This window comes from Mirounga leonina, unplaced genomic scaffold, assembly GCF_011800145.1.
Source record: "Mirounga leonina isolate KUSES-001 unplaced genomic scaffold, KU_Mleo_1.0 Mir_114, whole genome shotgun sequence".
NCBI classification, from domain to species: Eukaryota; Metazoa; Chordata; class Mammalia; order Carnivora; family Phocidae; genus Mirounga; species Mirounga leonina.
Window position 1 is genome coordinate 37,949,258 of NW_023270265.1, and position 23,444 is coordinate 37,972,701.

Here is a 23,444-nt window from a genome sequence, read left to right on the forward strand (position 1 = left end):
AACTGGGTTTCCCTGCTCTCCATGTAGGAAACTTTGCCCTCACCCAGGGCACTTTTGTATTATGGTCTCATGTGATCCTGGCATCAACCTTTTCAGGTAAATAGGATGGGTGATGTCACCTCCATTTTTGAGGGAAGGAAATTGAAAGACTGAAGTGGAAGAATTTACTGAGAGGCTCATGCTTGGGCTTCCCAATGTCCAATTGCTCTTTGCCCTCCTGTGCACTCCATGGCCAAGCTGTCCACATCAGAAGACCTGGGCTTGATTCCATGCTTGTGGTTCACCAGCTCTTTGACCTTAGGTCCCCACGAGACCATTTTCTCATGTATAAAAATAGAAATGATTGTGTCTGCTCTATGGGGTTATGGTTGTTAAATGAAATTAACTTCTTAAATGTAATGATAATTCTTTAACATTGTAATTTAGAATGTGTTGGACCATTAGGAGGGATATTCACACACTGTTTCACTGGATCCTTACAATACTGCCTGAGTTCCTGAGTTTATGAAACTGAGATTCTCCCCTGGTACTAGATGAACAGGGCAAGCTGTTGCTTGCAGAGTCACCCAGGTGGTCAGAAGCAGAATGAGTTCAGAATTCTCTCTCTGGACTTCTGGTCCCGTGTGCATTCTCTTAGACTTCTGCTTCCCAGAATCCAATGAACTTGGGTCCTGTACAATTTAAATAAAGGATTTTCAAATATCATCAAAACAAACATCAAAATCCCTCTTGGCTAAAAATGTCTCTGAGCAGGGGTGGCAAGAGTGAGAAACCCCGAGATTCATGCCCGTCTGACCAGGGAACCCGTACAGCACATCATTCATTCCTTGGTGCTGACTTCTGGTTCTCAGACTGTTGGGTTCTAACAATTTGTGGTTCTTTTAGAGGGAGCATGACTCCCTGAGCGGCTTTTAAAACACTCTCCCTGGGTGGGAGGATGGGTTAGCCTGGTGATGGGTATTGAGGAGGGCACATTCTGCGTGGAGCACTGGGTGTTATGCACAAACAATGAATCATGGAACACTACATTTAAACTAATGATGCAATGTATGGGGATAATATAAGAATAAAAAAAAAAAAAAAAAAACCCACTCTCCCTGCCCTATCAACTAGAAACGTGTGGTCCACCTTCCCTGGGCCTGAACCAAGTGTTTCGCCAAAAGGCCAAGGCAGGTGAGTATTACAGTGAAAGATAGCAAGGGCTTCCTGGCTCCACGCTTTTACCTCTGATTTTAGAGTCTTCCTGTTCAGGTGTTGCCTGCTCTTGTAAAGGGCTCAGATTTCTATCCTGCCGATTGAGAGGAGGCTGCCAAGGGCTCATCTAATTAATATTTGGGCTTGGCATTGCATTTTGTAAGGAGGTAGAAGGGGTTTCCTTTTTCACCTCGAACTTCTTTCTGATCATAGAGGAGAAGGCAGGCATTGTCCTGCAAAATTGCCTTCAGCTCTTGCCAGTCCGGCCCTTTTTTTTTTCCAAAAGTAGCCTTGTTTTGGCCTCCGCTTCTTCATGAGTCCTGAAGCCAACCTCCCTCACCTGCTGTCCCTGGTGCGGTGGGTGCTGTGTGGCACCAGAAGAAGGGGGGGGTGGGGGGTGAAAAGCAGCTGAGTCCATGTGTGAGCGCCCCAGGAGCCAGGAATAATGTGGGATTAGCATGGGTAATGGAACAGAAAGGAACAAATGAGGTGTTTGCAATGGAAAAAGCTTGACAAGGCTTACCTGGGAAGGATAGATCTGTTTCTGCCCCAGGATGCAGACCACTCCTGACTACTTTGCACAAGAATGCAGAAAGTTCTGGAAATCTCACATTATGTGCTGAGTGTGGGAGTTGCTGGCAGGTATTAGCTTGTGAAAAACTGCCAGAGGGCGGATTCAGGTGGCAGATTTTTAATTATGCTTCTGTTCCTCTACCTTAATCCCCCAGAATCGGGAGGGGGTGGGTTGAACAGATCACTGGGAGACTAGAGGGAGTCCGATCCACTGATTAGCTGTGTAACCTGGGGCAACACAACTTTTCAGTGCTTCAGTTTTCTTTTCTGTAAAATGGGGATAACACACTCGCTGGCTGGCTGCGAGGATTAAGAGGAAGAAGATGCAGAAGTACAGACCCCGGTGGCAGGCACACGGTATATTTACTGCTCACTAGATGGTGGTAGCTGTTGGATTTTTACTATGCAGTTCATCCTTTTTTTAAAAAAAGTTTTTAGACGCAGGGTTGTATTTAGAATGTGGAATTAGTATTGCAAGCAGGTTTTTGGTATAGGGGTGGCATGTTTGAGATAACGGGTGGGAACAGATAGCAAGGAGTGCTATTAATACTTCACCGGCACCAAAGTAGCGTTCGTTCCTTTATCTTGGCATAAAAAAGAATGCAGGGAGTGTAGTGAGCACAACGATTCGTCTGGAAGTCGGCATGGTGGTGCTTAGTGTAGTCAGCAAGTTCGCATCTCCCTACTGTGTGCCAGACAAGCGCAGGCGGCTGGGGCCCCAGCAGAGACTAAGACTCCGTCCCTGAGGCTTTTGCCACCTGGCAGGCGAGATACACGCATCAGCAAGCAGTTTTGGTGTGGGCTGCGTGACAGGAAGGGCCGTGCTGTGGGCACAGGGTTGGGAAGCACCGCTGAGGTCCCAGAGCCAGCCCCGTCTGGTCTGCACACTTATCAGGAGGCATCTGATTTCTTGCGTTGATTTGCAGATTGCCAACATCAATTTTGTTTTAATGAGCAGAAACTTAGAAGACTCTGGAAAACATTCACCTGGGCATGCAGAGGCACATACGAGAGCGAGATGGAGTGGCTTTGGTTTGTCTCCTAGCAGAGGGAGGGGACCCCATGTTTCCTGAGTGCCTTCCTATGTGGTAGGAACCTTCTATACTTCTTCCACTGTGTCCTCCTGCTTTTCTAAAAAAAAAAAAAATTGATAAGCCTCAGAGTCCTGCACGTGCCCAGGGTCAGAAGCTGTGACCCCAGAAAATCATCCTGAGTCTAACCAAGGACGAGATGGCATTGCACTGCCCCTTGTCCCCATGCCTTACCCTTACCTGGCTCACGGGTGGCAGGTGGGAACTCGTCCTTCATCGGTTGTATGGAGTGAGAGGAAAGAAAAGGTGTCTTTGGGGGAAGGGAAGGTCTGTCTTGCTGGCATGTGCTGGCCTGGAAGCTAACAGGAGCTGTGTCGGCCCCACCGTCCCGTATCCTCTCTGTCCATCTTCCCCTCTGCGAAAGCTCCTGACTTTCTCGCTCTTGTAATAGTCACTCGCCACTGGCCACTTAGGTTAGGTGAAGATGTGAGCCTCACGGTCATTTGAGGCACAGAGACTTTTATTTTAAACTTTACTGCAAAAGCATCTGTATTTCTTGGGGAACTCCAGATTTCCAATGCGGCCCTTGCTCCCCAGCCTGCTCAGAATCCTCTGAATGAGGAATCAAGTTCTGTTTTGTTGCTGCAGCTGGGAGATGTGTTCTTAATGTCCTGGCAGAGAGTGGAGGGTGTTTGACAACAGAATTCATTTTAGTGCTGGTTACCTTAAAGGCATTTGGTGAGCTGCTGAGGATGAGCAGGAAACTCCCACCCCGCGTTTTGGAGAAATGACATCCGCCAGTGGAGATGGAGGGGGTGGGGGTGATCCAAAGACCCAAGATACATAAATGAAAACTCGGCCCTTCCTCCACGTTCTTAGATGCAGGAATGCAGGAGAGCGTTGTTTACTTAAGACGTTACAGGGACTTTCTGATTTGGGTGCATCAGGCGGAATTGAGTTTCTCTGGGCTGCACCCCTGGGTACCCCATGCCGTACCCAGCACCTTGCCCTCTGCTCTCTTCTCTGGAACCTGGGGGGGGGGGGGCGGGTTCCCTGCAGTGTTTCCCTATCAATGTCTCTGTCTGGGATTTTCTCTTTGAAATTGTCCCCTGAGTGACTGTCAACATTATGTGTTTAACAGAAGGAAACTTCAGTTAAGACCTACCTGTGGCTGTCTTTTTTTTTCTAATGGGCAAATGTAATGTGGAGGGTAAGACCTTGAATAAGTACTGGATCCCAAAAGGCAAAAAATAAAATTTCTAGAACCTATTGTTCAGATATTTTTAGATTTCTCCCTGCTAACTTATACTGGGGGGGAAAAGTCTATAAATTTCATTCTGTATGATCCCTTTCAGCTCTTATATTACTTGCGAGTACACTTGCTAAAGTGTAACCGTCTGAATTGTACATCATATCTTTGTGGTTGAAAAGATAATGAATGATCTATTTCCTGGGCCTCACAGCTAAAATTAGAAGTATATCTCATGTATGTGCTCTTATAGAATCAAATTACAGTCTATCGTTCTTACTAAAAGCTCTTACTTTCCACCCTTATCTCCCTCAAAAATTGTTATCAGGCCCCATGTAACTGAATATTATCTATACTATAAACATGATTAGGCAATAATAATTTAAAAAAAACACTTGTTGCACATTACTTTTTTTTTTTTTTTAAGATTTTATTTATTTATTTGAGAGAGAGAGCGAGCACATGAGACGGGGGGAGGGTCAGAGGGAGAAGCAGACTCCCTGCTGAGCAGGGAGCCTGATGCGGGACTTGATCCCGGGACTCCAGGATCATGACCTGAGCCGAAGGCAGTCGCTTAACCAACTGAGCCACCCAGGCGCCCGCACATTACTTTTTATAAATAATTTGGAAAGTGTAGGCTTCCAGACCTTGCTAGAAGGTTTCAGAAAATGAGGATATTAGAAATCAAATCTTCAATCTCTCTGATTCTAACTCCTCATAAGAAATGGAGGCACTGAGAAGGAGGGACTTTACTCAAGGTCATGTGGCTTGTCAGGGCCTGGCCAAACTAGGACCCAGGACTCTTAACCTCGGGCAGAGCATACCTTCCTGGAGTCTGTGAAGGAGCTGTGGGGGTGGGGGGATGGGTGTCCGGGAAAGATGTTAGACCATCCTTTGAAACAAAGTCATTGGAGCAAAGTCTCCCATGACTTTTAGGGAGTTTGGGTGTTTTTCTGGCTAATAAGCTTATTATGGCAAGGAGGAGCCTCTAGGGTCATCTTTGTGCCCTCAAAAAGGCTGAGTAGTTTTCTTCTCATTTGGGGGTGACTTGGGGTACACAGGGTTAATTGCTGATGCTTTTTTTCCTGTCCTGCCCTATAGTTATATCAACATGCCCTCTTTCCTGTTGCTGGAAGTCCTCTTCATTTTCCTGTTTTCTGGAGGTAAGCATTTTTGGTCAGGGGTAAGGTGTTGAGGGGTTTGGTTTGCTTCACATCATGTCAATTTTAACTTCTAACGGTCTCTCAAATACATCTGCAACTCTCTACTCCATGGCCACCTGCCTAGTGTGAGCCCTATCATCTCATGCTTGGACCACTGCAGTAGTCTCCCGATTGGTCTCCCTGGGTCCACCTGGTTCTGCTCCAGCCCATTGTGCACAGAACAGTCATTTCAAAATGCAAATCTGGGGTGCTGGGCAGCTCAGTTGGCTAGGTGTCTGATTCTTGATTTTGCCTGAGGTCATTTCAGTTTTGTGAGATTGAGCCCCACATTGGGCTCCGCACTCAGTGGGAAATCTGCTGGAGATTCTCTCTCTCCCTCTCCCTCTGCCCTCTGCCCACCCCCAAGCTCTCTCTGAAATAAAAAAATAAATCTTTAAAAAAAAAACCAATGCAAATCTGATCATGCCGGGACCCCTCTCCACCCCTACCCCCTGCCTAGATTTTTTTTTAATTTACTTGAGAGAGAGAGCGTTCGAGAGTGAGCAGCCGGGAGGCTCAGAGGGAGAGGGAGAAGCAGGCTCCCTGCTGAGCAGGGAGCCCAATGTGGGGCTCCATCTCAGGACCTGAGATCATGACCTGAACAGAAGGCAGCTGCTTAACTGCCTGAGCCACCCAGGCGCCCCTTGCCTAAAATTTTTTTTTTTTAAAGATTTTATTTATTTATTTGAGAGAGAGAGAATGAGAGAGCACATGAGAGGGGGGAGGGTCAGAGGGAGAAGCAGGCTCCCCGCTGAGCAGGGAGCCTGATGCGGGACTCGATCCCGGGACTCCAGGATCATGACCCTAGCCGAAGGCAGTCGCTTAACCAACTGAGCCACCCAGGCGCCCTGCCTAAAATTTTTAAATGATACCTCATTGCTCTTAAGAGACCTTGCTTATCAGACCTCAGGCCTCAAAGTGCCCTCTTGGTACTCTCTCTCTCTGCGCCAAAGACGACATTCCTCCAAATCCCGCCCAGCCCCCTTGCTCCCTCCCTGCCTAGGGGTTCTCACAGGTGACCCCTCTGCCTAGATCACCCCCTCACACAATACTGCCACCCCGGTAAACTCCTACTCATCCGTCAGCAGCCAGCACAGCTCCTCCAGGTCCCCCAGGTGAGGTCAGTGCCCTTAATACCTGTAGCCCCAGGCACCTCTGCTATGTAGTACTTGTGTGTGAATTTTTAAAAACTTAGCGTCCATCTTCTGTACCAGATAGAAGCTCCACAAGAAAGAGATCCTACATATTGTGTATTCACCACTGTATAATCTTGGCGCCCAGCACCAGGCCTGGCACACAGAAGTGTTCCAGAAGTGTATAGATGAACGAATAACGGAGAAAATCAACTCTGTTTTTACTCCTCTCCCAAATTCTAGCCTTGTTAAAATGAGGTGGTAGAAAGGAAACAGAGTGTCTTGCAGGTTGCTGTCCCACAAGTAAGAACAAGTGGACAGGGTGTCCGGCCGCCCAAGTCTAGCTCAGGATCCTCTTGTGGTCTGTGAGCCTCCGCTGTGTTGAATCCTGCCGCCACCTGCCTGTTCCCTGGCGCCTGGGGAGATAAGAGAGGCTGGAAGAAGGTGGGTGGTTGCCCCTAGCCCCCCTCTCTAAGCCATGTGGGTAGATGGTGTAACATAGTAGCTTCGTGGTCAGGGGACTGAGGAGCAATGAGATATGTTTGGGGACAAGACCTGAGGGAGGTCCCCGGAGGCTTGGGCACAGCCCAGGTTCTGCTCTAGCTCATTGCAGAACTTCGCCTTCTGTAGCCCTGTCCAGTTTACAGAGCACTTGACCTGACCATTCCTGGGTTGGACGGATGAGGCAGGGGAGGCCCGGTGAGGCTTGTGACTTGCCCAGGGTCGCACAGCTGTTGTCTTCTGACTTCTGGGCTGGCCTCACCACTGGGGGCTCCTCTGAGGGAGGAGAAAGTACAGGAATCATCTGACTAGGCCTCTGCTCTTTTATCTGTAAAGTGAAAGGGTTTGACTAGATTAGTGATTCTCACCCTGCCCACTCCTTAGCCCCACCCAGAGGAGGAACCAACAGTCACACATTCATCAGCTCTCTGTTCTGTAGGGGAAGCTCTGCACCATCCTGAGGTGACCTTGTAGGGGAGCAGAGGGGACGTCACCTAAGGCACAAGGAGGGCTCATCTGAAGCCTGGCACCTGCCGTTAACAGCTGAGCACACGGTATAGAAAGACACATTCGCAGAGTGACATCTTTAGTGAGTGGTTTCTGGTCCCAGCCTTCCCCTCAGGGGGAGGCTGCTGGCCTGTCTCCAGCTGGGGAATTTGCTGGTGAGACTTGTAAAAAGGACCAGTGTTTTTCTGGGGTTTTTTTGTAGGGCTTTGGAGATTCCTTGGCTCCTGGGCCCTTCTTAGTCCTCCATGGGCTTACTCAGGAAACCTTAGTGCTTACGTGCGGTGCACAGAGGGCTGTACTAGGCTTTGAGAGGCTGGCTGGAGATGTTCCTGCCCCGGGAGCTTCTAGAGCAGCTGGGCCGATGGGAGCAGCTCAGCATGATGGGCGGGGGCAGCCGGCCGCACGGGTAGGCAAGACCTTGCTCTGGGAACGCAGTGAAGCAGAGAGCCTCTGTGTTCTGGAAGACCAATTTGCTGAATTATTGAGTGAATTTTTGGGTTTTGAACCATTGCCCAGCCTCTGTCCCAACATGCCATTTTTTATGCGAGTGGAAGGGTCTTTTTCTCCCTGCAAACCCAGTCTGCGGTCTTTATTTGTAGTTTGTCTTGTTTCTACCTCTGGTGGCAAAACCGCAGTGGCAGACGGTCAGATTTTTGTCCCATACTCTTGTCTGCGGGGCTAATGGCTGGTTCAGCATTTTGGCCAAGAACCATCCTCTGTGAGTCGAGATTGAGGGAAGGGCCTATCCGGTGAGCAGAAACCGTCCGCTGGAAGGTTAGGTGGGGAGAACTGGGAGCTACGTTAGTTTGCAGTGGCGAGTAGTGAGTGGAGAGGAGCCAGAGAAGATGGGGCTGGGGCGAGCCCAGGGGTGGCTGACTAAGGGGGTGTGTGTCGCAAGCAAGAGGCATCCCCACCCCAGACCCTGACTTTTTCCTTTGGTTTCTCCCTCCTAATGACTTTCCTGGCAGTCACAGATCCCCTTGGGCCCAACGTACCTGCCTGGCGTGATTCCCCGCCCCCACTCCCCGTTACCCCCTTTCCCAACAGCCCCCCCCCACCTTCCTTCATCTGCCCCCTGCCTGGCCTGCTCCCCTGCTCTGCCCACCTCACTGTATTTCCTCCGTGCTTACCCACCGCCCGTGGATATTTATAAAGCTTCTGCGCATGGACTTCTGCCAGTAGCCATCAATCGAGTGCACTTGGCTTTTCAGAATAGCCTTCCAGGAGGCACCCTCATGGCCTTTAGGACTTCCATCACGATTGGCTCGTGTTCAGCAGTCTGGGGCTTCCTTGGCATGTTACCCCTGCTCTCAAGAGTTTACTTTTTAAACGTACCATCATTACCATTTTACTGGACATCATATAAGAGAATGAAAGATATATTCACGAACTTCCTATCCGAAAACTTCTTAGCCCTTGTTCATATTAATTGCAATGAACAAATTTATCAGCGTTTACTCCTAGCCCTGTCTTTCTGGATATTTGTTATCTCCACCATTCCTCCATCACAAGTAACCCTGAAAGGAGAGTCCTGATGTACCTTTTCCCTTCTCTAAAATTGTTCTTCCTTCGAATCCCTTCCCCAGGTGCCACACCACAGGGGCAAAGGCTGTAAGCTGCTTTATGACTCTTCATTCATTTGGCCAAATTGTTTTCTAAAAGGGCTCTACCAGTTTTCAGGGCCACCACTGGGAAGGTTTTTCTGCTTTGATCTTTCCCCATTTACATTTAAATGAAGAAGCTGGTCATTTAATTTCGCAGTTAAAAGGGTATCTTATTGTTTGGGTTAAAAACATTTTGTCACCTGTTCAGACATTTTCCCTTGTGCTTGTCTGTGAATTGTATGTTTATATCCAAGGTTAATTTTTATGGCAAGGTGCTGCACTCCGGAGGGGCACCCAGTTGTTATGCCTAACCAGGGGCAAAACTCATCAGAATCCCAGGCTCTCTGAATCCGCCTCTATGTATATTTTTAATTTTTTGCTTCAAAATACCCAAATTTAAATACAAAGATACCTGATGAAGCAATTGGAGGGGTTTCTGGTGATTTTTGAGATGCAACGTCCTTAAATTCCTCCACATTCCAGTTTTCCCTTTCACTACCTACTGGTTCTGGTCACATAATGTGGACAAAGACTCCTCCCCTCTCTGCTTTGTGATGACTGCTTTTGGTGTCTTCTCTCCTAGTACGCCAGTCTCATCCTCTTCAGGAAGTCCACGTAAGCAGGGAGACCATTGGGAAGATTTCAGCGGCTAACAAAAGTAAGCCTATGTGTCAGTCAACCTTCTAGACCCCCATGTTGGCCTCTGCCTGACTCCAGAATGTTCCTGCCCCACTCCCATCTTCCTTTCACACTGTGGCCAGGTCATTTTTCCCCAACAGGCCTGACCTAGGTCTCCATCCTGGGTGAAAACCTTGGGTAAATCCTTGTTGCTGAATTTCTGGGTGTTGCTCGGGAGTCCTCTGCTATGTGACCACCATCTCCCCAACCAGCCTCATCTCCCTCCATGTTCCTTCGTCTTCCACCCTTTTCAGCATCCACTCCACCTGCTCAAGCCACCCCAGCCTGTTCCCAGAGACCCTGCGTGTCCCTCCCTCCCTCTCCCGTGAAATCCCCCTCAGTCACTGCCTTCTGGGTGGTGCCTTCTCGCTGGTGCTTCTCTGACTTCCACTCTCCTACATCCTGACGGTGAGGTGGTGGGATGCGGATTCTGTAGCTAGACAGCCTGAGTTTGCTTCCCAGCTTCACCGCTTACTCGTACTTTGGCCTTAGGAAGGTTACTGAATTGCCCTGTGTCCTTCTTCCTCATCTCCCCACTGGGAGTAAAAACCATACATCTATTTAGGGGTGGGGTGGGGAGCTAGGGAGCTGATCGCTAAAGGGTCTAGGGTTTCTTTTTGAGGTGATGGAAAATGTCCTAATATGACTGTGGCAAGGATGGAATGTATCTGTGAATATACTAAAAGCCACTGAATTATATATTTTACTCTATTATTTTTTTTATTTTTTTATTTTATTTTTTTTTTTTGGAGAGAATGCGTGCATGAGTTGGGGAGGGGCAGAGGGAGAGGAAGAGAGAGCATCCCAAGCAGGCTCCACACTCAGAGCAGAGCCCAGCACGGGGCCCGGTCTCAACAGCCCTGAGATCATGACTGGAGCTGAAATCAAGATGTTTAACCGAGCCACCCAGTGCCCCCTGAATTGTATACTTTAAATGGATGAATTCTTTCGTATGTGAATTGTATCTCAATAAACCGGTTAAAAAATTTAAAAATAGCTGTCTATCTTAGGGTGGTTATAAGAATTAGCACATACAAAGTGTCGGAGACAGTGCATGGCATGTAGGGAAGGCACAGTCAGTGCTATCCTCGCTTGAACTCTGGGGTCATGCAGCCTCATGCACCAGGGTATCTGGCTGGATCCTGGACTAGATCGTGGCCCCCAAGGGCTGGGACCAAGGCTCTTCGGTATCCCTCACTGGCCCAGTAGCCTGTCCTCTTAGGGCTCCATTCGCGTTGTTGAGTTAGACTCCTCCAGTATTACAAAGACTTCCACACAAGGGCCTGTTGGTGAGCTTTGTGCCCACTGGGGGGGGGCGGGCGGGGGAGTGTACTTCCTGCTGCAGAGGAGAGCGCCTCTGGCTGGGACCTTCTCCCGTGGTGTTTTCACCCATGTGCTAAGAAGAGCAGCAACCTGATCCACCCCAGGGTTGTTTCTGCCTCCACTCTGCTTCAGGAGGGAGACCCTCTGGGGACCAGAGGGCAGGGAAGCGGGCTGTCACCCACTGTGTTCCGCTCTCCCCTAGTGATGCAGTGCTCGGCAGCAGTGGACGTCCTGTTTCTGATAGACGGATCGCACAGTGTCGGGAAGGGGAGCTTTGAAAGGTCTAAGCACTTTGCCATCATGGTCTGTGACGCTCTGGACATCAACCCTGAGAGGGTGAGTGCAAGTCTTGTCATCTTTGTATTAGGGCATCTTTGGTTGCAAGTGACAGAAATCCAGTTCTAAGCAGAAGAGGACATTTACGGGGCGCCTGGGTGGCCCAGTGGGTTGGGCATCTGCTTGAGTCGCGGTCTCAGGGTCAGAGACTGAGCCCGCCTCGGGGGCTGGGGATTCTCCCTCTCCCTCTGCCCCTTCCCCGGCTCGCGAGTGCCCACACTCTCTCTTTCTCTCTCTCTAAAAAAATAAATAACTCTTTAAAAAAAAAGAAGAGGACATTCACTGGCTCGTGGAACAGGAAGACCAAGGGGGTGGGTCCTGGTTCTAGGCATGGCAGGATCTAAGGGCTCATTCCATCAGTTTTGTGTTCCTTGGTTGGCTTCCTTCCCACGCAGGCTTTCCTTACATGGAAAATTTGCCCCGCACTGCCCCTCAAGCCAGTGATCCCAGTTAAAAGAAAGTGGGTTTCTCTCCCTGAACACGCGGCAGAAGGTCTCAGGGAGGGCTCCCACTGGGCAGGTGTAGGTCACATGACAATCCCTTGACCAATCCCCGTAGTCAGAGGGGAAAGAGGATCTGGCCAAGTGTGAGTCATGGGCTGATCCACGTTCTCGGTTCCCCACTAGGGAGAGGTGTTCATGGAACAGTGGAAAAGGGAAAGCATACTGACAGACAAAAACTCTACCTCGCAAGACCAGAGTCTCAATATGAAGTGCAGCTCCCACCCCGTATGTTCACTTGAGAGGAGCTCCTCCTGCCTGAGTGAATCCAGCCAGTTTCTTCATTTCTTGCTCTTCCTGGCTCTGGAGAGCCGCTCTTAAATAGCAGCAGATTGTGACTCTCGCTGCTGACTGTGGCTCTCGCTGCTAAAAGGGGCTTCTTGGGACAACCCAGTAGAAAAATGGGCAAGGAACACAGTTCCCAGAAATTGAAACACAAATGGCCCTTAGACAGCCTCACCCACTGTAACAGCACAACTCCCACCGAAATACCATTTTCACCTACTGGATTAGCAAAAATCCGGTTTGGTGACTTGCCCCGGTGGCAGATCTGTAGAAATGGGTTTGCACTGATGGTGGGAGTATAACCTGGTGCAACCTCTAGGAAGGGAATCTGGCAGCGTCTGTCCAAATTACAAAGGCCTGGACCCTGTGACTCAAGAATTCCACCCCAAGGAATTTATTCTGCAGATACTCCCACAGATACAAAATACCACACAGTTACTCCTTGCAGAGTTGTTTACGATCGTAAAAGATTTCAGGTAATCCAAACACCCATTCACAGGGGACAGGCGAATTCATTAGGGTGCATTCATAAGGGAAACACGGGGCAGCTGTAGAAAGTGAATGGGGAAGCGCTCTTGGATGGAGGGGCCTCAACCCAGATGAGAATGAAAAGGTGTATGGTAAATGGTATATGTAATGTGTTACTTTTTATGAAAAAGGGCGGTAAAAAGTCTATGTTTGTACTTGGAGAGATCTGTAAAGAGGCTAAGAGCAGTGATCTGCTGTCGAGAGCGAGGCCAGGAACTGAGCAGATGGGGTGCAAATCCAGGAGGAGACTCATCCGTTTTACTTTTTTTTATACTTGATGGATTTTGAACCATGTGAACCTACTCAAAAATCAAAATCTAAGAAGGGTGTTTTGGTCTGAGAAGCCATACTTAACTTGAATTAGAGACTACTTGCAAACAGGTTGCAGAAGGAAGTGGTTTTCTAAGATGACATTCCTGGGTTAATCCCAGAAAAACCTCTAGGACTGAAGAGCAAAAGTGGCTTTTAATGAAAGCCAGATTTTCTCCAGAATGGCAGGTAATTTGAGGAGAGTGAGCACATCGCCCTGGACCGCAGGCCGTCCGGCACGGCCATCCAAAGACACCGTAGCAGAAACCATTCCACCTGGGCTTGAGCCGCCTGGACGTTCCACCTGTGAAGCCATCGCAGGTCCTCCGAGGGCCGGGGCCAAGGACTGCTGAGTCCCCACCTTCTGCACAGGGTCCTGCTTTTCAAGGGAGGTGTTTCCCCCATGAAGTTTCATGAGTTATTTATGGAGAAAGAGCCATAAAGATCGAACGTTTGATGTTGGCACTGAGGTAGTGCGTGTCCTGAAATGGGTGGCCTGGAGGCCCCAGAGGATGGTAGGCTGGGAGAGAAGAGCTGTGTGGATTATTGGTGAACATTTTACAGATGAAGAAACAGGCTCAGAGAGGCTAAGTAACTGCCTGGGGTCACACAGTAAGCGGAGGACACAGCTAAGTGTGGAAGGATTGGGGCTCTAGCCGCTCAGCTCAGGACCTGTTCCATTAGGACCCTTGTCCCTCCCTGTGGGTGGTTCCTGGGTCAGAATGAGGTGACCCTCAGAAGTCACACCCTGTCACATGGCAAATGGATAGCTGGCATGGTGGCACTGTGTGTGTGTGTGTGTGTAAGGGGTGGGTGCTGATGGAACTCAGCGTCTGCCGAGAGGGTAAGAAAACTTCAGGGCTGGTGCAAGTCAACCACAGGTCCCCAGAGTTCAGGGAATTAAAACCCGGTGTTGCCAGACCACATCTAAAATATGGCATTATGTTCCAGAGGCTGATTTTTAGGTTAGAAATTGGCAAACCAGGCGGTACCCACCCCAAGGAGCCAGAACAGTGAGAGCCCTGGAAACTTCCATAGATGAGGGAAGCTGATTATCACGTTCAGGTGAAAGAAGGTGCAGAGTGGCTGTATTTCATTCAGACAGAATCTGGGCATTCAGAGGGCGCTGTTTGGGCTGGACCTGAGAAAAACTTTCTCGCAGCAAGACTCTTTGAGCAAGGGGGTTGGCGGTGCGGTCTGTTTCAGTGAGCGAGTGAGCATGTGGATCTCGAGCCGCTCAGACTTGCTGGGATGCTAGCAAAGGGTGTTTGCAGGAGGGCCGTTGAAGAGGGTTCGATCTGATTTGTGCTTCAGGCTTTCTGCTTTTGCTGCTGCGTTTCTCTGACTCCTTATTCCTCCATGTGCAAGGGATCTGCGCCTTATTTTACTTTCTAAAACTTTAGCTTTCAGGTCGCTGTAAGTTAAGGCTTGTCATGGATGCTTCGTTGTGGAGGTGGATGGAAGGTGTTTGAAGCCTTCCTCCCAGCAATTAAAAGCCGAGAAGTTCGCTTCCTGGCTCTAATGCAGTGATTGCAGCGGAGACCAGAGCGATTATAGAGCGGCGAGCAATCTGGGCAGGCTCGCTCCTGAGCATACAGTAAACCGAAGATAAAAGGCAACTGCTTTGCTCCCAAACCACCAATTACATTAAATGCCTTAACCACTGACTCAAGCTATTTCCATCTTGTTTTGTTTTGATGTTGTAGCCTTCCTGTTTGATTCGAGTAAATACACCCAGCTGCTGCTGGTCTCAAGGGAGTTGTTTTTTAACCAGGTAATCATTCACATGGTTCAATTAAAACACATTCAATGCCGAGTGTCCCTACTCACATTTTCCATCTGCCCAGTTTTCCTATCTGCTTGCTTTTTTAAAAAAGATCTATTATTTATTTATTTGCGAGAGAGAGCGTGCGCACACGCTTGGTAGGGAGAGGCAGAGGGAGAGGAAGAGCGAGTCTCAAGTGTACTCCATGCTGAGCATGTGGCCCGATGCCGGGCTCAATCCCATGACCCTGAGATCACATCCAGAGCCGAAACCCAGGAGTCGGACATGTAACCGACTGCACCACCCAGGCGCCCCCATCCCTACCTGCTTCCATGAGCATCCTTCCAGAATCGCTTCATGCAAACAAAGCAATATGAGGTATATCATGCTATATGCACTGTTCCATCCCTCGCCTTTTCCTCTTCATGTTATCTTGGAAGTCTTTCTTTTTTTTTTTTTTTAAAGATTTTATTTATTTATTTGAGACAGAGAGAATGAGAGACAGAGAGCACGAGAGGGAGGAGGGTCAGAGGGAGAAGCAGACTCCCCGCCGAGCAGGGAGCCCGAAGCGGGACTCGATCCAGGGACTCCAGGATCATGACCTGAGCCGAAGGCAGTCGCTTAACCAACTGAGCCACCCAGGCGCCCTTGGAAGTCTTTCCATATCTAGGTATATAGGTAACCTGGCCTTAATATAGATCTATATTATTTTTTACTAACGTTCCATCATAAGGATTTCCTGAGGATTAATTAACCAATCCCTTACTGACAGACATTTGATATTACAAATACACTGTAGGCTCATAAATCCATTATCTCACACATATGGAAGTATATCTGTAGGATAAATTCCCTATGTAATTGTTACTTTTTATTTTAAGATTATTTATTTATTTGAGAGAGAGAGTGAGAGAGCACGAGCCGGGGGTGGGGGAGAAGAGGGAGAAGCAGACTCCCCACTTAGCAGGGAGCCCGATGCGGGACTCTATCCCAGGACCCCGGAATCATGACCTGAGATGAAGGCAGATGCTGAGCCACCCAGGTGCCCCTGCAATTGTAACTTTCAATAATATCTGACAAAGTGCTCTCCGTGGATGCAGTAACATTTATGTTCTTACCAGAAATGTTTGAGAACTTGCTAGTTTCCCTTGCAAACATTGTATTTAGCTTTTTGCTACATCTCTGTGTGGTACAGTTAAGCATCTTTTCTCATACTAAAGAGACATTTGTATTTCCTGTGTGATCACTTTGCCCATTTTTCTATTGTGTTGTTGGTCTTTTACATGTGAATTCCTAGACACTCTTTACATATTGGGAAAACTAACCCTGTGCCTCTGACTTGAGCTGCAAACAACGTTTCTGTTTGTCTTCATTTTTTTTTTTTAAGATTTTATTTATTTATTTGACAGACACACAGCGAGAGAGGGAACATAAGCAGGGGGGGAGTGGGAGAGGGAGAAGCAGGCTCCCCGCTGAGCAGAGAGCCCGATGTGGGGCTCGATCCCAGGACCCTGGGATCATGACCTGAGCTGAAGGCAGACACTTAACCAACTGAGCCACCCAGGCATCCCAGAACTTTTCTTTATGTAGTCACATTTATCAACCTTTTCCTTTATGGCTTCTGGATTTCAAGGCACAGTAAGGTCTTTTTCCACTTTGAAGTTATGAAGACATTCAAGTTTTCTTCTAGAACTTTCATGGTTACATTCTTACACGTGTAAATCTTGAATCCATTTGTGATTGATCCTCTATTTTGTAGGGGGCTGTTCAGTTGTCCCAGTATCACTTACTGACTGACCATCTTTCCCCCACTAATTGGAGATGCCACCTTGATCACAAGCTGACTTCAAAGGAGATTTCCAAAGGGTTGTTCCTCAGAATCTCCTGAGCTTCTCTACTGCTGTTTTCCAGTGTCCATCTTCCACACACGCACACCTAAGACTTAAATTTCTTTCTACTGAAGATGCTCACCAGCTCCTCCTTAGAACTTCCTGTTAAAGCAAGATCTGCTGGGCTGTTCTCATTGGGAGCAGACGCAGCTGGCCCGGTGGGGCTGAGCGCTTTGATGGTCTCCAAAGCACCAAGCCTGTTCAGGGATCAGCAGTGAAGGAGTTCAAGTAGTAGGTAAAAGGCAGCCTCATTGCTGAAATATGAATCACTTGGCCTATTTGCAATCTTGGCCAGAATTGGGGTTAGTTAAGAGCATAGTAGCAAGAATGCAGTTTCTCCAGGGGTTTTGGAGAGCCAATGATTGGGTACAGGGCGTGGGCCCTCGAGAGGAGGCCTAAATGTGTATAGCCTTTTCTGCTCGAGACAGGCTAGTGTCCTAAGGGCCCAGAAAGTGACTTTATTCAGTTTCCCTTCTCCGGTTTTGGAAGGCGTTGGAGTTTTTCAAATGGCCTCCTGAATGAGGAGGCCAAGTCTGTTTGGAATCACCCGTGGCTCTGACTCCTTCCCCTGCGGAGGCCCTTCAGCTCCAGTGTTGCATGTCCTCCAGTGGGACTCCGGTCAGGAGAGCTGGCCTTTCCCCAGCGTGGCAGGAGCAGGCCTGGAAGGACCGCCCATTCACTTCTGCGGCGCCCTGGGGCTGGGTCGGCAGCATGCTGCTGCAGGCCCGCGCTGGCTAAGAAGGCAAGCCATGTAACTGAGGCTTAGTGAGCGCCGGAGGCACCAAGTCCAACGGCCCGGTTCCCCTTCTCACTAGCCCTGGGCCAGATCCGTGTCCTCTCTGCGTTTTAGTTTCTCCAGCAGCTGCGTGAGAATTGATGGCGCTCTGTGGGTTAAATGAAATAATGAGATTGCTGAAAACAGTGCCTGCACCTGGGAGGCCTTTGGAAGTGTGACCAGAGACCCTGCCCTAGAGATGCTCACAGCCCAGCCGGGAGAGCTGCCAGAATGTGGGCTGAGAAGTTTGAACTGGTGGTTGTCAGTACGGCACATTGGCAGATTCACTGTTTCCTTCCAGATGCTCCTCCTGGCCTTTGGAACCTTCTTTCAGGGACACTGGAGAAAGCCTTGGTACTGGTATTTGTTGAGTGGGCAGGAGGCAGGGTCATTCACCTTTCTCGTCCTTTCTTGTCCCTTAGGAATGTTTGTGACTTGACCTCGCTCTCAGACCCCTGGGCCCTCTGTCTCCTACTGCAGGTCAGAGTGGGAGCACTCCAGTTCAGTTCCGCTCCTCGTCTGGAATTCCGCTTGGATTCGTTTTCATCCCAACAGGAAGTGAAGGCAAAAATCAAGAGGATGGTCTTCAAGTATGTATGATCAGATGCTGCCATGGTTAGGATGAGGCCAGGGGCTCTTAAGATCGCTCCCTAGAAGGGTGTGATTGGCCCGAGGGAGGGCTGTGGTTTGGCTTCCGGAACCCCAGCTGTGCACAGTCTGTAATGAGAATTCCCTTCTCAAGACTGCTCCTTATTATTACATAACAGTGTCCCAGGTGGGAACTTACATGCAAGTTAAGAAAGAAAGTCTGTTTGCTGCTATTGTGTGGAGTTGCCAGTTAACCTGGGACCAAGTGGCTAGTGAAGGTTGAGACCCGTCAAGAGCATGGGGTGGTGGGAAGAACTCTGGCTCTTTCTCCCAGTTCTTTCCCTGGTCACCACTGTGGCTGGGACGGCTCGCCATACTTCTTGTAGCCTCGTTTTTGTCTTCTAGAAAGAGTCCGTGTTCCTCTGTTATTAAGAATGCGTTAAAATTTTCTGAATAGCTATTCATGTTGATTGTCCTCCAGTGTGACTCTGTTCTGGAGAGCTCATGCACATACATGCCCTATAAATTATGTATGTAGTAGGGTCGTAACATTATTCACATCACGAGTCAGCTGATGTGTGTGTATATGCAAATATGCATATGTAAATGTACAAATATTTTGTGTATGTTTTATATACATGTCTATTATATACACACATATCTTTATGTATATGAAAGCGTGTTATATATGCATGCTACACACACGCGTTCACAAACCCACACAGAAGAAGCCTTTCCTTCCACTCTGATCTCTGGATCCTCTGTGGTGTCTGCGGCCCTTTTTGTGCGTGTGCCCAGTGAAGTCCCACTGATGTCCCACTGATGTCCGTGGTCCCAGCCCTTTATAGCCAGCCACCAACTTCAGTTGCAAAGGCCCTAGACTCTGCGGCCCTTTTCCCAGTCACGGGCCTCTGTATGTCTGCCAGTGCCCTCAAGAAGCCCGCACCCCCACACTGGGCACAGCAGGAACTTTGGGGGCCCTATAGGTACCCTATACGTACCCCCAGTGGCTTCATCTCAGGCTATTTATCCCAGCCCAGGGGTGCCCTGAGCAGAATGAGAGGCGAGTCGAATGCAAGAAAGTACAAGGGAGGGCACCTGGGTGGCTCAGTTGGTTAGGTGTCTGCCTTCGGCTCAGGTCATGATCCTGGAGTCCCGGGATCGAATCCCGCATCGGGCTCCCTGCTCGGCGGGGAGTCTGCTTCTCCCCCTGACCCTCCTGCCTCTCATGCTCTCTGTCTCTCATTCTCTCTCTCTCAAATAAATAAATAAAATCTTTAAAAAAAAAAAAGAAAGTACAAGGGAAAAGAGCACATGGAAATGTGTGTTAAAAATGACGTTAGTGTGCACTGGTCTTTCCTAGGTCTTTGGAGCCTTCTACCCTTCCAAGAATGGTTTCCTATCGAGAAACAGTCTTGGGCTCCGATACCCAGAGCAGCCCTTGTTAAAGTGAGATCTTTGGTCAGAAGGTCTGGGTCGGAGTTGCCTAGGGTGTGTGTCAAAAATGCAGGTGCTGTGGTTCCCTCCCAGACCTAATGAATCCCTCTCTGGGCTTAGGATACTTAGATACTAGATACTTAGGATCTGTACTTTTGAAAGGTCTCTGCCACTGCCTCCCTGCCCTATGATTATTATGCACATTAGCCTTTTATTTATTTATTTATTTTTTTAAAAGATTTTTTATTTTATTTATTTGACAGAGAGAGACACAGCAAGAGAGGGAACACAAGCAGGGGGAGTGGGAGAGGGAGAAGCAGGCTTCCCGCCGAGCAGGGAGCCCGATGCGGGACTCGATCCCAGGACCCCGGGATCATGACCTGAGCTGAAGGCAGTCGCTTAACCAACTGAGCCACCCAGGCGCCCTGCACATTAGCCTTTTAAAAGCACCTTATTGACATAATTTAAATACCATAAAGATCACACACTTAATAGGGACAGTTCAGGGATTTTGAGTGTTTTCCAGAGTTATGCAACATTACTGTAATCTAATTTTAGAACATTTTCATCATCCCAACGAGAAACCTTGTAAACAGACATTTCTCCAGAAAAGATACTTAAATGGTCAATAAGCACTTGAAACGATGTTCAGTGTCCTTAGTCATTAAGGAAATGCACATCAAAACTGTAGTGAGCTCCCACTTCACACCCATCAGCAAGGCTAAGATAAATGACAGACAGTAGCAAGTGTCAGCAGGGACATGGAGAAATTGGAACCCTCATGCACCAAATGGTGCAGCAGCTTTGGAAACAGTCTGGCTGGTAAACACACTTACCATATGACCCAACGACTCTATTCCGAATGAAGTGAAAATGTATGCCCCTAGAAAAGCTTGTATACTGATGTTCAGAGTAGCATTGTTTATAAGTGCCAAAAAATGAAAACAACACAAATGGCTAGTGAGTGAATAGATAAACCAAATGTGGTATATCCAAACAATGGAATATTATTCAGCCATAAAAAGGAAGGATGACGTGATTCATGCCCCAACGTGGATCAACCTTGAAAATAGGATGCTCAGTGAAAGAAGCCAGACACAGAAGACCACATGTTGTATGATTTCATTTATATGAAATGTCTGGAATAGGCAAATCTGTGGAGACAGAAGCAGATTAGTCACTCCCAGGGGTGGTGAGGAGGGGGAATAGGGAGTGATTGCTAATGGGTGTAGGGCTTCTTTTGGGGGCAATGAAAATGTTTTGGACTTAGTGGGGATGGTTGCACAACTCTGTGAATATACTAAAAAACCAGGGATGGGTGTCTGGGTGGCTCAGTTGGTTAAGCAACTGCCTTCAGCTCAGGTCATGATCCTGGAGTCCCAGGATTGAGTCCCGCATCGGGCTCCCTGCTCAGCAGGGAGTCTGCTTCTCCCTCTGACCCTCCCCCCTCTCATGCTCTATCTCATTCTCTCTCTCAAATAAATAAATAAAAATCTAAAAAAATAAATAATCAGGGAAAGGGTGAATTTTATGGTATATGAAGTGTATATCATTATTGATATAACATTTTATTACAGAAACATCTTTGTACCCATTATATGCATGTTAACACTGGCAGAAGAAAAAGTAACCTGTTGGTTTAAGTTTAGGACTGAAAGTGAAAAATTGGGTGACTTTGATTCCATCATCTGGCCCCGCTGTCTTCTGAAAACTAAGCAAATTGCAGCAAATTGGTTCAAAAAGGCACTTTATAGATCATCAGTATCTGTTCCAGCCCGTTATTTTATGGAAGAGACTACTGAGGCTGAGAAGGAACAGGTGACTTGGCCAGGACCACAGAGGCGAGGGGCTCATCCAGTAGACCCCACCCAGCTGTCCTTTTCCACCTCTTTCCACCCTCCCCTCCCCTCTCACCCCTTAAAGAGTTGGTTGACCCTCCTCTCAGCTGTGTTGAAAGTCCTAATGAAGGGCTTGAGAGTATTATTCACAACATAGGAAGTCCAGAGACTCAGTAAGAAGGTGCCAGATGAGGACACGGTGGGTGGAGAAAGAAGCCTCTTCATGTGTCTGAACAAGGTCAGCTCTTCTTACCGGGCTGTGCGTGGTTAATGCTCGTGTGTCCTAGGATGACTATAAGAGGTAGCAAACAAGGCAGGGAGGCAGTAACTAATTTTTTGGCCACAGTTGCAGGGTCGCTGAGGACACTAAATATTAAGATGTTGTTATTAATCAGTACAGAGGAATGTTGGCTGAGTGGGAGTGATGACCTCTCCAGGACTCTACCCTTTTTCTGCAGTGAAATTTTAAAGGCTGGACTGATTGGGACAGCTCTACCCAAACCCCCCAATACTTGCCTTTTTAGACCACAGTGATCCCCTGAAAGTGTGTTTTGAGATGGCTAAGGAACCGTCCTGCCAACCCCTTGTCTCTGCTTTGCAAAAAGAAGTTTAAAAAATACTGCAATCAAGTATTGCACCCCGTGATAGCATAAAATCAGATAGAGCATGGCCAGCCAAATCTCTGAAAGACCAGAGCTCCTGGCCAACTGGCTCTGCAGTCTCCCTCAGTCATTTCCCTAATCTCCCAAGAACGCAACTCTGATTTTCTGTGATTGCATTTTTTTTGGACCCCATGCATAGCTTTATCAGAGTTTTACTGTATTTAGATAGCTCTCCAGAAATAGCACCACTTCACCTTAGCACAGAGCCTTTTTCAAGCCACAGGTAACATTCAAAGATAGCTTTTAGAGGAGTTATAATTACAAAGCATTTGTTTTTTAACTTATTATTTCGTGTGGGTTTTTTTTTTTTTTTTGCATAAAGCTGCATTATTTTTCATGTTGATCCTTTTTAATGGTTATATAATAACCCAATGAATTGAACTATCATAGTATATTAAATCATTCTTCTAAAAGGATACATTTACACTGATTCTAAGATTTTTGTCTATTGATTAAAAAAAGAGAGGGAAAAAAACACCTGTAATCAAACCCCTCTACCTACAGTGAGTTTTCTGATGAATTATTTTTCAGAATCTGTTCCGTAGATTACCTGCATCAGACTCCCTGGGGCAGAGGAAGCTGATTTGAAATGTAGACTCTCAGCCTGGTCACACACCCACCACCAATTTGGAGTCTCTGGTGATGGGATCTGAGAATCTCCATTATTCTGCCTCCCAAGAGATTTTTAAACTCATTGGAATTTGAGACTAACTCAAAAGATAAACTTCTTGGAATAGGACCGTTAGTTTATCATGGTAACTATCACTGATGGAGTCCTTACTAGGTACTAGGAGGCACTGGGTGCAGCACTTAATCCTCACTACTGTTACTTTCCCTACTTAACAGGGAAGGAAACTGAGTTTCAGGTTAAGTAACTTCTTTAGTTTACTTGGCTAATAAATTTCAGATCTAATATTTGAGCCCCAATGGCTCTGGAGCCCGTGTTCTTTTTTTTTTTTTTTTAAAGATTTTATTTATTTATCTGAGAGAGAGAATGAGAGAGAGAGAGCATGAGAGGGGGGAGGGGCAGAGGGAGAAGCAGACTCCCCGCTGAGCAGGGAGCCCGATGCGGGACTCGATCCCGGGCCTCCAGGATCATGACCTGAGCCGAAGGCAGTCGCTCAACCAACTGAGCCACCCAGGAGCCCCGAGCCCGTGTTCTTAACCCACTTGAGTGGCAAAATGTTTAGATTCTGGAACCCCACCCCACCCCTGCCAAAAAAGGTCCATGCATTGCAATCACAACTCCCCGAGACAGTAGTCAGTCTGTGAGCCTTTACTTTCAATCTGGTTTAGTCCCGTTCGAGAGGAATTGGAAAAATTTCGGAGAGACTCTGGCCTCAGACCTTCGTTGTCTGGAGTCAGACTGTGAGTTAGAAATGCTCTACAGAGTAAGGACCACAGAGGTGGCAGGGTTTTTCCTCATTTCCCAGAGTTCAGAAGTCTTTAGGGATCTCACCTCGCCTGCAGAGAGTTCCAGTGGGAAAGGCGGGTTAAGGAGCAGAAGTGGAGAAGACAGATAGCACAGGCATTTGTG

At 48.0% G+C, this 23,444-nt stretch overlaps 1 protein-coding gene across 1 annotated transcript in view; it reads left to right on the forward strand.

The window, feature by feature from the left end:
• Positions 1-4,879: 4,879 nt before the first annotated feature.
• The window catches only part of VWA2 (von Willebrand factor A domain containing 2), a 37,201-nt gene continuing 18,636 nt past the window's right edge, over positions 4,880-23,444 (forward strand). The window contains exons 1-4 of the mRNA XM_035029534.1: positions 4,880-5,210; positions 9,578-9,652; positions 11,198-11,331; positions 17,863-17,972. Of these exons, the coding sequence (XP_034885425.1) occupies positions 5,159-5,210; positions 9,578-9,652; positions 11,198-11,331; positions 17,863-17,972 (371 nt within the window). The 5' untranslated portion in view covers positions 4,880-5,158. The remainder of the gene's footprint in view (positions 5,211-9,577; positions 9,653-11,197; positions 11,332-17,862; positions 17,973-23,444) is intronic.